Source organism: Engystomops pustulosus, chromosome 1 (genome assembly GCF_040894005.1).
Source record: "Engystomops pustulosus chromosome 1, aEngPut4.maternal, whole genome shotgun sequence".
Taxonomy (NCBI): domain Eukaryota; kingdom Metazoa; phylum Chordata; class Amphibia; order Anura; family Leptodactylidae; genus Engystomops; species Engystomops pustulosus.
In genome coordinates this window covers 247,354,557-247,368,942 of record NC_092411.1, presented here as the reverse complement: position 1 = coordinate 247,368,942, position 14,386 = coordinate 247,354,557, and the positions used below count along the sequence as shown (strand labels likewise).

The following is a 14,386-nucleotide window of genomic DNA, read 5'->3' as shown; positions in this document are numbered from 1 at the left end:
CCTTCCTAATTAAAGAATGGTAATGTTCATCTCAGGTGACTTACAGGGAATCCATCACCACGATTTACTATCTCATGCAGGGCAATGCCCACACGTCACCCATACCTTTGTTTTTATTGCTCAGCTGTTCTTTTCATACTAAAACTTGCCTTAAGACATATGCAAATGAGGCTGAAGTATTTCAGGGGCAGTAGCAAAGCCCCCAGGACTCTACATCAATGACAACTCCCTTTTCTACAAATCCTACTGTTTCACTCCTTCAGCTATGTCTCTTCTAGGTCCATTGAGATGTGGCGCCTCTGCTGACACCCCAAAGCATTTCAATCTAATTACCATATTTTTGAAGTTTTGGGAGGGTAGGAACAGCTGTGCAGTAAAAAGAAAAGGGGGGGGGGGCTATGTGGGCATAGCCCAACATCACATAACATGGTTACAGATTCCCTTTAAAGTGGATATCTACCGATGTATTTGTGACATCCATAAATATATAGAGAGTCTATAAAATATGTTTATTATTGTGCATATGTAAATATGTCTTTACCTATAAAGTAAGTAAAAGGCTTCCCTGTCACCAGGTAGAATACTGTGATTAAAACATTTTTGATGTTGATTGGCTCATCCATTTATTATTTTGTAATCCTTTAACATTTTCTATCATTGAACATAAAATTTGCTGAAAGAATTCATAGTAGAACAGAAGCTATAGACATGAAACATAGAAAAAGCTCTATATTTAGAACATTTGTATATGTCAGTAAATACTTTCTTGAGATAGTGGGGATAAAGTCATAATTGTAAGGGCTCTGACCCCCTGCGATTTGCAGAATGTTGGACCACAATAGTCCTAACCTGCTCCATAAATTGACTTCCGGGTTTCACCCAACTGGAATTTTATAAAAGTCAATAGAGCACAGGATGGGGCTTTGAAATACACTCCACTCACTTCTAAGAGACTTCTGGAACCTTCTGAAGTTTAGTTGGAATAGACCTGAGCATAGGAATTAAATGATGATGATGAATAAAGAATCCCAGAAGTAAAATGACCTCCTATGAAGTAAACCGATGTTATCCCACTGTTTGCTTCTGACTGACAAGTTTCTTCAGTCAAATCCATAGCTTTGCAAAGGGGTGAGTACAGGGTGAGAAAGTGTTTTATGCTGGGTCAGCGGCAGCCTCCTAAGCACCAATGCAGCCTACCTCCCTAATAGTCCTTGAGCAATATCTGCCATAAGATAGGAGACTTATAAATAATAAGAGTGATTTGAACAATTAAGGGGACCTCTGTTTTAAACAATCCCTGGTTGCTAATCAGCTGCTGTGACTGTGAAAAACATTTATATTTCCATTCTGGAGGAAGGCTTTAGTAAAAGACCTGTATATTCCCATTATATTGCAATACAGTTGTGTGCCAGTATATTGCATGAGCGATCAGACCTCCTTGCAAGGGGAACTAAATAAGTAGTAAATTAAAAATAAAAAAAATTAAAGAAAAACTGTAATCCCGGTAATTCAAATCACTCCCCTTTCCTTAGAACACAAATAAAATAAATAAACATGTATGTTAGGTAAAAATCCCGATCTATCAATATATAAAAACAGTTATTCACAGTACCGGATCCCGTTACCGAAAATCGCTGACAAATATTGTCCCGGAAAAAATGATACCTTATACACCAAAGTATGAAATGTTATTATCATCAGAATAGGGCAAAATGAAGAACTTTTTTTTTTGTGCAAAAGGTTTTAGTTTTTTAAAATCTATTAAAACATTAGAAAATCTATTCAAATTTGGTATCCCCATGATCATACCAACCCGAAGAATTTATGAGCGGTATCAATTGGAGCTCACAGTGAAAGCTGTAAGAACAGTGTATACAAGAAAATGGTGGAGATGTGATTTTCTACAATTGCATTCAAATTTTTTTTCCAGCTTCCTAATACACAGCATTGAATATTAACTACTGTCACTAGGAAGGACAATTTCTTACTTAGAAAACAAGCCCTCATAGGCAAGTCCTGGGCAACAGAGCCTCAGTGGGCCCCTTTGTAGGAAACTTATGTGGTGTCATTATTTCCACCCTCCTCATGGTTGTATTATACACTCACCGGCCACTTTATTAGGTACACCTGTCCAACTGCTCGTTAACAATTAATTTCTAATCAGCCAATCACATGGCGGCAACTCAGTGCTTTAGGCATGTAGACATGGTCAAGACAATCTCCTGCAGTTCAAACCGAGCATCATTATGGGGAAGAAAGGTGATTTGAGTGCCTTTGAACGTCGCATGGTTGTTGGTGCCAGAAGGGCTGGTCTGAGTATTTCAGAAACTGCTGATCTACTGGGATTTTCATGCACAACCATCTCTAGGGTTTACAGAGAATGGTCCGAAAAAGAAAAAACATCCAGTGAGCGGCAGTTCTGTGGGCGGAAATGCCTTGTTGATGCCAGAGGTCAGAGGAGAATGGGCAGACTGGTTCGAGCTGATAGAAAGGCAACAGTGACTCAAATCGCCACCCGTTACAATCAAGGTAGGCAGAAGAGCATCTCTGAACGCACAGTACGTCGAACTTTGAGGCAGATGGGCTACAGCAGCAGAAGACCACACCGGGTGCCACTCCTTTCAGCTAAGAACAGGAAACTGAGGCTACAATTTGCACAAGCTCATCGAAATTGGACAGTAGAAGATTGGAAAAATGTTGCCTGGTCTGATGAGTCTCGATTTCTGCTGCGACATTCGGATGGTAGGGTCAGAATTTGGCGTCAACAACATGAAAGCATGGATCCATCCTGCCTTGTATCAACGGTTCAGGCTGATGGCTACTTTCAGCAGGATAATGCGCCATGTCATAAAGCTGGAATCATCTCAGACTGGTTTCTTGAACATGACAATGAGGTCACTGTACTCAAATGGCCTCCACAGTCACCAGATCTCAATCCAATAGAGCATCTTTGGGATGTGGTGGAACAGGAGATTCGCATCATGGATGTGCAGCCGACAAATCTGCGGCAACTGTGTGATGCCATCATGTCAATATGGACCAAAATCTCTGAGGAATGCTTCCAGCACCTTGTTGAATCTATGCCATGAAGAATTGAGGCAGTTCTGAAGGCAAAAGGGGGTCCAACCCGTTACTAGCATGGTGTACCTAATAAAGTGGCCGGTGAGTGTATATAGCCTCCTCATCGATTAATTATATAGAGGCCATTCAGTGCTATAATTATATACAGCCTCACATTTGTGGGGTCATTTTATAAAGCCCCCAAATATTTATTTATTATATATAGCCCCTCCAAATGTATTCATTATATTCAGCCTGCCCCATAGATTCATTAAATATTATATATAGTCCCCTCATGGATTCATTATGCACAACTCCTCCAGCTGCTGACTGAGATGCGGCCGTTAATGGCCCCCCCCCGGCAGGAATGCCCTTGCGCTTGCCCCTGCATGCTGGGTACTGGCGACGACACTGAGTACAGTGGGGCACATTTATTTTACCATACGGAGGAGTTCACATAAAGTGCATTGTCGGACGATAATGCACTGTGCTGCGATTCACTAAGATTGTGCGCCTGAAATCCTGCATGTGTCACTTCCCCGCTCAGGTCCAACAGAGCTCACCATCTTTTTCGTGGTGCATGTAAGTGCTTGGGCTTGCGACACAATTTGAAAGTTAATTTGTCGGATCGTCCGACGGCCCGCCCCCCGATTTCTGTCACATCAAAGCCAGCGCTGCTGCGCTACAATCTGGTTGCGCGTGAAACAATCCTGTCACAGCTGTCCAAAACCCGAAATAGTCGGAAAGTCCGACAAAAGTGCATCCGCGGACCCTTAGTAAATTAGCCCCAATGTGGTTAATGTTACATCTGATAAATACTTCCGCATACCCTCAAAACTGTCCAGGATCCAGTAGGACAGTCCAGGATTTAGGGGGCATGTCCCACACTCAAGACTTTCCTGTAGGCATCAGTGGGGGCTACAGAAACAGGGCACATCATTTTGTGGGTTCAAAATGAAGGAGGGGCATTATTTGTGAAGGTTGCAACAGGAAGGAAGGGGAATTATATGTCCATATGCCACTTTAGAGAGTATTATTACTATTACATATGGGGTCCACAGGGTTTTTTTTTAGCATTCTGTGTCCCTCTTACTCCATCACAAAAGTTAACTACTTGAAGCCAGAACCGCCATATTATTACAATGAGCTCGCAAATACAATGAGTGCCAGTAACAAAAATGGCCGCTCGGGAGCGATAACGTGATTCCCACGTCTCTTACACGCACTGGCTTCCTCTCTTCCTGTGTGGTGGCTTTCTGACCCGGAAGTGGCTCTGTACGGCGAGTCGCTGGGCTCATACAGACAGCTCAGCGTTATCCCGGCTTCCTGTCTCTTAGCTGAAGAAGTCGCGGCTGTTTCCCCGCTGACAGGAGAGTTGCACGGTCCGTCCTCTGCACCATGAACACCGTACTGTCCAGGGCCAACTCCCTCTTCGCCTTCTCCCTGAGTGTTATGGCCGCTCTCACTTTCGGCTGTTTCATCACCACTGCATTCAAGGACCGAGTGGTGCCTGTCAATATACACGTCTCCAGAGTGACGCTGTGAGTACTGCCCCTGCCTCTGGGGGCGCCTTGTCCTGCCATATGCTTCAATGCGGAATACAATGTACCCCAGGAGGTTGTCACTGTGCATAGGGTGATGTGCATATTACATAATATACAGGGCTCATACCTCTAGGCTGGAGGAATAGTGACTGGAGGCTGACAGCTGGGACCCTCTGGCATCATGTGAGCCCCTATGTGTATGGAGGGTGGTGCACACATGACATGGGCAGCACGGCTCATGGACCCCCAACCAGTGCCTTGTAGTAATGGAGATCGCTGGACACAGGGCATAAAGATCTGAGAAGGGGCAGAGGGCATTTCATGGAGGAGCGTGGGCTCTTATCACATTACTGTGTTGTGCTGTTCCTTTGTTATGAAACCCTGACAGCTGGACAGTGAAGCCACACATTGTATGATGGTAGAATGGTAACGCTTCTATTAGCTTTATACTTGTGTCTAGAACAGAGCACCACTACTGCCTATAATGCCTTTCCTGTACACTACACCATGTGCTCGGCAGCTTCCAACATTCCCATAATTTGAGATTGGAGTGGTTGGATGGCTGCTCATTTTGCCACACCACTCATTAGTGAGAATTGGACCCCTCCAGATTTTTGGAGGTCCCGGCAATGCGACCCTTACCACTCACATATGCTTTTGTTTCCTATCCTGTGTATAGAGGATAACATACAAACATGGTACAGCATTCTTCAGCTCCACTGTATAGATGAGCCTCCTTGTATATTTAATCATCAATGTGTACGTGGGATTTGGCCACTCTCAGTGCTGCACATTTTTCATCCAAAACGCAGTGTAAATTCTGAATTGCGTCAGTTCCATGCTGACTATATGTTGCTTGTCTTTCTTTCTTGTATTATAACGATTTCTGAGATCCCCACAAAATGGGGGATTTAATGGGCTCCAATAGAGGTACCAGTTGGTATCCAAGATGAGTGAAGCAGACAGCTGTGCATCTTCGTTCTGCTTCATTCATCTCTATGGAGTTGATGGAGATTGCAGAGCGCAGTGTATCCTGTGGATAGGGCCTAACTTGTTTCCTGGGGAAAAAACCCTTTAATGGAGATCAGGTAAAGCACTAACAAAGCATGTTGCACGATCAGAGAGCAGAGCCTCTGCACGGCTCTTTCTCTCACCCACCTGCCCCAAAATGAATAAAGCCTTCAGGACCTGTGGCTGATCACATGCTGCCTGTGTAACTACAAGGTCCTGTAACCCTTTAATGCTGCCATTTGTCAGGATCCAGAGAATGCTATATAGCTCTATCACACTCACAGCAGTGCTGCATGTGGCCTGTTGGTGCAGCTTGTGCACCCCTGTTCCTCCTTTTAGTTTAGCATTGTACAGTGAGTAGGAAAATAGGACTGTGAAGTCTGATTTGGAGTTAGTATCGGAGGTTTGGCTTACTGACTCCACAGCCCTGCCTTTAATTATGGGACCCAAAAGCCCCCCCTTTTTGATTAGTGGTGGTCCCAATGGTCAGATCTACCTACTTGTGGTTAGAACAGGGCAGAATCGCCAGACCCCCATGGATTCTGTGATGATGTCCTTAGCTTGTGTTCCATTGATTGATTGTTTTTATGTTTTTAATGTAGGACCATTGTATCCTTTGTAATGTGTTCAATAATATATCTAATCTTGTCACATCCACGATCTGTAATGAATGTTAATTCCTTGTCTTGCAGAGAGAATGTTGAAGATTTCACAGGCCCCAGAGAAAAGAGCGACCTGGGATTCCTCATATTTGATATAAATGCAGATATCCTTTCTTCCTGTGTATCTCCAGGTGGTGGTATACATATGTAGAGTGGTGATGTGTGCTTCATGCTATTTCTGTCTATTGAATAACCTCATATGATAACAAGTCCTACGGGCACAAAATCCCAAAGTTATGTTTACTCAGCACCCCCAAAATTTGCTCTGAGGGACAAACTCTCACTGGGACATTGACATTAGTTTACAGTAATGGTGATGTTGCAGTCACCAGATACCAGGATTTTTTACACTTTTTTTTTTTGTTTCCATGGTGGGTTGTTTGTCAAATTTCCAGTTCTATTTTGTCAGGACACAGCCTAGATTACTGACGATACTTGTGTCAGGAACAGCCTCTTTGCTTGTTCTCTTATTGGTCAGATGAACTCAGAATTTCCTGAGCTGAACTTGGCTTGTCCGTTCAGTGATACTAGCTTCAGATAATCTGGAAAGTGCTCTATGTAGAGCTACAGACTTTAAAGGGGCTGTCCAGATACTGAAAAACATGCGACAGTTGTGGCAATATTGTTGGATGAAAGATGTTGTTTTTCTTTTCAACCTTCATATAATCCCTTTTAAAGCTATTATCAATGAACACTTTAAAGGGGTCCCTTAGGGGCCAGAGCTTCTGTAAGGAAAAAGTAGTGTATTTATTCTAGCGTAAAGAACATTAAACTGAGATGCAGCATGGTAGGTAATTATATTATGGAAGGGCCCGTATCAGATCAGTGGGGGCTGATGTATGGAATCCCCAGCTGATTATTGCGGTCTCTAACATTGGAATCAACAAAGAGAATTGGCCAAGCAGAACAGCTCCACTCTTTGTGTAGTGGCTGTGCCAAGTAACTGCTGCTTGGATTTTATTTAAATCAAATAAGCTATACTGGTGCAACACAGTATAAGCAACACACTTAAGAGATGAATTTCTGTCTCCATTCTAAGAATAACTGTCCTTGTTTGTCAAATGTAATTCTTGCTTCTCCCAGATGAACGCGGCTTCTAAAATGACTAAAAAACCTCATAATGTAAAGGTAATGTCATTAATGGACAATTGTGGCCATAAGAATGCATAATCTGTCCACAGAGTTTGTCACAGCTGTTTGGATCAGTATAAGTGGATACACGGACTCTGCCGCTCTTTCACATTTTAAGCATTTGATCAGGATAGCGCAGCAATGCACTTGGTGATCACCATTAGTCCAATAGAGATTGCAGTGTATCGGGACAGTTGAGACGTCCTAATATGGCGCACAGGACCCCATCCTAATGATCAGTAGGGGTGTCAGACAGTTATCACCTCTCCTGGGGTAGATCACCAGCAGCGTCAGGGAAACCCTTTTCAGACAAAATTTTAGAACAGCTTTTGCTAGTTTTAATAATAATAATAATTCCTTTATTTATATAGCTCACACAGTTTTTCTGAATATCACATCTGTGTCTGGTATTGCAGCTCATCCCCCAATGCCAGTACCACTCATCGACAAGTGTGGTGCTGTCTTAGAAGTAAATCATTGTCCTTTAGGGAAACCTACCATTTCAAATGGTCGGTGTAAGCTGTAAACACCGAGCACCAGCTCAGGGTGAGCTGGTGCCGGTGCTTAGTTTCGTTAGTGTTATAAACCGCGGTATCGCTGTTTTAACACTTTTTAAACTTTATAGCAGAAGCTGCTTTGGCGCTGCGCGCGACCGTGCGCGCGCAACGCCTGCGGCATTTCCTATGTAGGCGCGCGCGTGCGCACGCAGCGCCGAAGCAGTTTCTGCTATAAAGTTTAAAAAGTGTTAAAACCGCGGTTTTAACACTAACGAAACTGTTTACAGCTTACACCTACCATTTGAAATGGTAGGTTTCCTTTAACCACCATCCAGGTAGGAAACTATATTTCCATCCACGTGAATGTCCTGTGTGATCTGAGAAAGAAGATGTTATACAGAAGTTGTAAAACCTGCACCTTGAGCAAGAGAACTTATTATAGTGTGTGCCTATGTAATATTTACGTATATAAAGCTTATAGCCTATACTGAAAAGTAATAGTAAAGAAGCTATGGAAAGTTTTCCTTAATAATAAATCTACATTTGCAACCGATATTTGACTGGAACGTCAAGCAGTTGTTCATATATCTATCGGCGGAGTACTCCACAAAGAGTAACGTGAGTATCGTGAAGCGTCACAGAATTTTCTGCAGATATGGCGTATAACGTTTCTATGTGTCTGATGGATCCTACACCATCAACTGCAGCGGCAATACCACACTGACCTATGTAATCTCTTGTCATTCAGATCTTTACTGCTTGATTTGTAGCCAAGTCACAAAAGATTGCCATGTACATTTTGGAGAAATCATTTGTTTTATATGTTTTGTAACTTGTATATGGATTTAAATGGTTCCCTCATAGATGACAAGAACAGGTACACCAATTTTTTTTTTTTTTTTTTTGTTATTCCTTCTAAGATCAACTTTATGCGTGCTGCAGCTCCAAATACTGTCTTCCACTAATTTTGCACAATGTAACAGTGTGTGAAGTTGCAGCATGGAGGGGCTCTGGAGCCATAGTTAGCATAGCTGTAGAAGTTGATAATTCTGCTATAGATCTTTTATAGATCTATGATATTCAGTCACTGCGACCTCCACTATCAGCAAGTTAACCCTTATCCTGTAGATGAGGTAAAACTTGATATTGTTTTTTGAAAGTTGAATAGGATCTCAGAGCTAAAATGCTGTAATCAAAATATAACATGAATTAAAATAAAAATCTATCACACAAAAGCAAATACCAATTTTTGTATTTGTATAGCAGAATTAACCACTTTTTTTGGACACGTAATTCATAGATTCATAGGCACTGGGACTTTGGTAATCTTGTGGCCACTGGGAGTGGAGAGGTGTCTAGTATATACAGTGCTCTGCATTCATTTTATTTACCACAAACCTTAAATAGCGGACCACCAGCTCGATAAGGCAAAGAATGTCATAAACAGGCAGTCCCCAAGTTATGTACTGGATAGGCTCTTTAGGTTGGTTCTTAAGTTAAATTTGTATGCAAGTCAGAACAGGTATATTTTGTAATTGTAGATTCAGACAATATTTTTTTGTTTTTTTGCGTCCCTGTGTGAATAAGATTTTCATAATTTACTCTCAAATATGGGTCATTTGTAAGTAGGGTGTCCTTAAGTAGGGGATCTCCACCACAGCGCCATCTCCATGTTCTAAATCTGCTGTATAAAACATAACACTGTTAGCACCCTAACGTGTTTCACCAACTTCTTCAGGAAATAGGGCTATAGTGCATTTATTGCAGGTTCAAATGGCATTATTGGATTTGCTTTGTTAATGGCTACAAGAAAAGGCTTGTGGGGACCCCTATTCCAGAGTTTGGTGCGGATCCAGAGATGAGACATGCATCTAGAAGACTTTAATCCCTGAGATTGGAAAATACTCTTTAAAGGGGTTTTTCAGTCCCAATGAGCTACATTTAGGATAAGAGGGTAACCCACAATAGACTTTTCTGTCTGCTTCTGCTGCCCAAAGGTTGGAACAACTGATTGGTGTAGGGTGTTGGTGCCAGACCCCCACTAATGCTTATGATCAATCCTGGGGAATTTTTCATCACTGTCAAAAATGCCTGTGTCTGGGTCTTTTAGTGCATTCTTCCTCCTAAACGCTTATCCAGTTTCCTCCCCTCTGCCTGTATTTGTGCATTGAGCAGGTAGTGGAGGGAATAGGCTGGTGTGAAGGAAAGGAAGAATGAGGAGACACCTGCTGCAGCTGCCCCACCCCGAGACTCTCCACACACTGCTGACAGGGAGCCAGCTAATGTGAAATAAAGTTTTATAATGTAGTGATGGTATTCAGATTGCATAGACTAGGCTATTGGAACCTGTCACCAGCTAAAATTACATTCCTGATGACAGGTTCACTTTAAGAACACCCAAATTACAGACAACCCCTAGTTACAAAACCTCTGTGACCACTGGGGAAGATCTCTGGATTCTGGTAATCTACTTAAAGAGAACCTGTCACCCAGAAAATGACCCCCCCCCCCCATAATCCTCTCCCAGACCCTTCCTCCGAAGCCAGACCCTTCCTCCGAAGCCAGAAAAATGTATGTGTGGTAAATTGATTTAAACCAATACGACCATTTACTAAGTAAGAAGTCAGATTCTCGTATCTTGTGTCCAGGCGGTCAGCCTTATTCATAAGTGGGGCAGCCCCCCCCCCCCCCCCAGCACGCCCCTGTCAACTGGGACCTGTAGGAGAAGCCGGCAGCATTGCATGTATTGCGTAATCGCTGCCGGGCTATTCGGCGCTCTGTGTAATCCTGCCACAGCCGCTGTTAGTGCAGTGCGGCCGGGCGGCAATGTGAAGAGGAAAGTCTGCAGCCGCTGTCGGTGCGACCGCATCGCAATATATGCAATGCTTCCGGCTTCTCCTACAGGTCTGGGTGACAAGTCCTCTAACTTTAGTTCCAGGTTGCACTAGTCAAATAAAAGGTGCCCACAGTGAAGTTTTATTGCTCATCCTTGTTTCCTTGTCAACCCCAAAATGTTTAAAATCCAAAATTGGTCACAAGGAACAATCAATACTTTGTCAGGAGTAACACCTCTTTATTATATCTGTTTAACTTGCATACAAATTCCACTTAAGAACAAGCCTTCCGAGCCTTTCCTGTACATAACCTAAAGACAGCTGGTAATAGCTTGTCCAGCGTGTAACATTGTCTGTACAAACGTGTGTGTATGGTAAAATCTATGAATTATTACCTCTGAATATCTCTGATTTCACTTTAGGCTTTGAACCAGGTTGTGCTATGGGACAAGATCATCCTCCGGGGAGACAACCCAAAGTTGTCTTTAAAAGAGATGAAATCAAAGTATTTCTTCTTTGACGATGGAAACGGCTTGAAGTAAGCATCTGGAAAAAATATATTGTTTTTATTAAAAAATTGCTCTTTTTCAAGAAGCGAATGCAAGAGATAAAATTTATAAGGTGAAACATGAGGGGGAAAGCTGATGTGTGTTTACTCTTTGGCGCCGGAATGGTTTGTGATTGATTTGTGGTGACAGAAGGGAGGGATCTGTATAGGATCAGGATGTCAGAGGGACTTCAAAGCGGAGCTCTTTAATTAGACGCTGCAGAGCCGAGCCGCCAATTATTACCTGGTGATATACTAAATAGACATTAACATGGCTATATTATTGTGAACCTGCTTTTTTTTTTTTTTTTGTTTCTTCCTTTGGAAATATTTATATCCTTCTAATCAAAGTTGCCACATCGCTGTTTAAACACATACAACCATTCCCTAAAATGTCTGCTATCTGGATCCCGCTGTTCTCTCATTTATGCGTCAGTCTAGACACTGAATTAGCAATGCTGCTTGTATAGACAGGGTCAGAGAGTAGTGGGGACATGCTATGGATCTGGCCAGGAGCCGCAGGATAAGTCAGTGGGGAGAATTTATCAGAAGTGTCTGAGACAAGAACTGTTCAAGTTGCCCTTTAATTCCCTCCATCCCAATCTAATTCGCAGAACTTTTTATGTACTTCAAGCAGTGTCCTATACTCCGCTACAGCCACCGCCCCTCCCACTTCTGGTCTTTGGACACCATCATAAAAGCTGGGTAGTGTTTAACCGTTAGAGGCCACACAACGTGCTTCATGTAAATACTTATTCTATACTCCTCCATGTAATGCTGCTGGTCTCTATATAGTCTTGTATGTGCACCATATAGCACTCAATATATTTGCTTGTAGAAATCTCAATGGATTTGCTGAGAATTTTCTTATATTCTCTCATAAGATTGGGGCTAGGGCAGCTTATAACTGAGAGGAATTGGCTCAGGGTTAAGACAGGTTATTTCCCCGCCCACTTCATTGCTATATTATTTGCACATGCCCCATGCAGAATTCCAAAAGTACATGCACCCTCTCTATCTGAACTTGGGGAAAGGGTGATGGAATAATGCTGTGCATATTTATTTCTTATTGTTTTACCCATTTGTCTAATTTTATAAAGTAAAAAAAAAAAGGTATTTGTTTGTTTGGGTAATTTTATTAGTCTCGCATGTCCTGAAAAAAAAAAAGTAAAAATGGTTTTGGTATATAAAGCGTTTCCAGAGATATTTAAAGAAGTGCATCGCAGAACTGCAAAGATTCACTTGGTTCACATTTTCAGGCGCCAGTGACCCTTGGCCACAAAGGGTTTAAGCAAATGAGATGTCGGTACGCTAACTCATCACTTACCAAGTACAATTATTATCCTCTATCCACAAGACCTCTTGTATGTGCCCCAGCCTGCTGTACTCTCCCCATAACTGATACTAATGCTATACTCTCCCCAAAACTGACACTAGTGCTATACTCTCCCCTCTCTGGTTCACTGTGGGTATACCCATCCCCTCTCACTTTTGACCTGCAGCTGTGGTAGCTGCTCTTCGCTCCCGGAAACCTGTGATTCTGCTTTCACAGAACCATGCAAATCATAGTAGCTAAAATAATAATCATATTACATAAAAAATACAATGATAACGTAGGGACTATTCATTATTACAAATGTGGTTTTGCTCTTTCTTTTCCCTTTGTAATTATGTTGTCTTTTCTCTCTGCAGGGGTAACAGGAACATCACTCTCACTCTGTCCTGGAACGTGGTCCCCAATGCCGGCATCCTGCCTCTAGTCACAGGATCAGGGCACATTTCTATTCCATTCCCCGAAACCTACAAAACCCCAATGAGCTATTAAATTATTGCAATCTTTCCTATGTTGAATCTTTTTATATATCCATATGTTCCTGTACATCTTGGGGAAAAAAATTTCCTGCCTAATTTTCCTACCAAAACAAAAAAAAGTGTTTTATTTACGTAAAAAAAAAAAAAAAAGCTAGACTTGGCAATAAACCATTGGTTTGGAAATGTGATCGCCGTGTAGGTGAGAGCGCCTATGTACATACCAATATAAAACCACACCTTTTTATTTTTTTATTTTACGCAGGTCTTGGTCTTGTCCCATACGGGAACGAGGCGGTTACACCAATCTGTTCGGAGCAATGCAACCTTGTTTGTCTTGGGTTTTTTTTTTTGTTTAATAATGGCTGAGCCTGATGTTAGGTGGATAAATGTGATGAATGTATAATGTTTTTTTATTAGGATACTCAATTGGAAGAAAGTACAAGTACAATGTCAGCGGTCCAGACATTGTTTTCAAATAAAACTATCCAACGTGATGTACAAGTTACTGGCGGGTGTGTTTTTTATACACGGGGAAACCTTTGTCAAATCCCTCAATGAATTACCATTAACATCATACAGTTGTCGTATAGTTGAGGAACTCTCTGCTTGGAGAAGGGGTATGAATTGATTTGGTTTATGGGCATTAGTGCAACTATTTTGCATCATTTATGTCACCCCTCCAGGTTTAAGAAGCGAGTGTACAAGTTTGGTCAGCTTATGTAGTTTTTATGTAGTTTTAGAGGACCTGTCGCCATCAAAAACGGCACTAGGAGCTCCTTACTAAAGATGCTCCTAGTGCTAAAACAAACGCACCAATGTTGCACTGCGAGCATTATCAGAAACCTCTGATAGCGCTAACAAACACTGCTGCGCTGTACACTGGAAAGTGGTCCAGCATTTCCAGTGTACAGCGCAGCAGTGTTAGCATTATCTGAGGTTTTCACACTTCATAGCCATTTGTTTTCTCCATTTCAAGGGGTTGTCCAGTGATGGCAAGTCAGCCCCTACACACAGGATAGGCCAACTGGCTGATGAAAGGGGGTCTCAGTGATGGTACCGTTGTACCAGTTGCACATCCACCCAGCTGCTCTATTCATCTTTGTGGAGCTGACTGAGATAAGTGAGTGCCATGAACGACTATCTGTCAGCTCCCTAGACGGAGACTAGAGCAGCAAAGCATGTGTGACCGGCCATTCTGTTCTTTTGAGTTGCAAAGGGTTCAAAGAACCCTTGTTCCTGTGTTCTTTGAGGTTCCAGCAACATTTACAATTATGCTAATGAGTCTAGA

At 42.3% G+C, this 14,386-nt stretch overlaps 1 protein-coding gene across 1 annotated transcript; it reads left to right on the top strand.

The window, feature by feature from the left end:
- Positions 1-4,303: 4,303 nt before the first annotated feature.
- SPCS3 (signal peptidase complex subunit 3) lies at positions 4,304-13,281 on the top strand. The gene is made up of 5 exons (XM_072123624.1): positions 4,304-4,601; positions 6,308-6,383; positions 8,449-8,523; positions 11,162-11,277; positions 12,979-13,281. Exons 1-5 carry the CDS (start codon positions 4,459-4,461, stop codon positions 13,109-13,111), a joined length of 543 nt encoding a protein of 180 aa, XP_071979725.1. The 5' UTR covers positions 4,304-4,458; the 3' UTR covers positions 13,112-13,281.
- Positions 13,282-14,386: the final 1,105 nt, after the last annotated feature.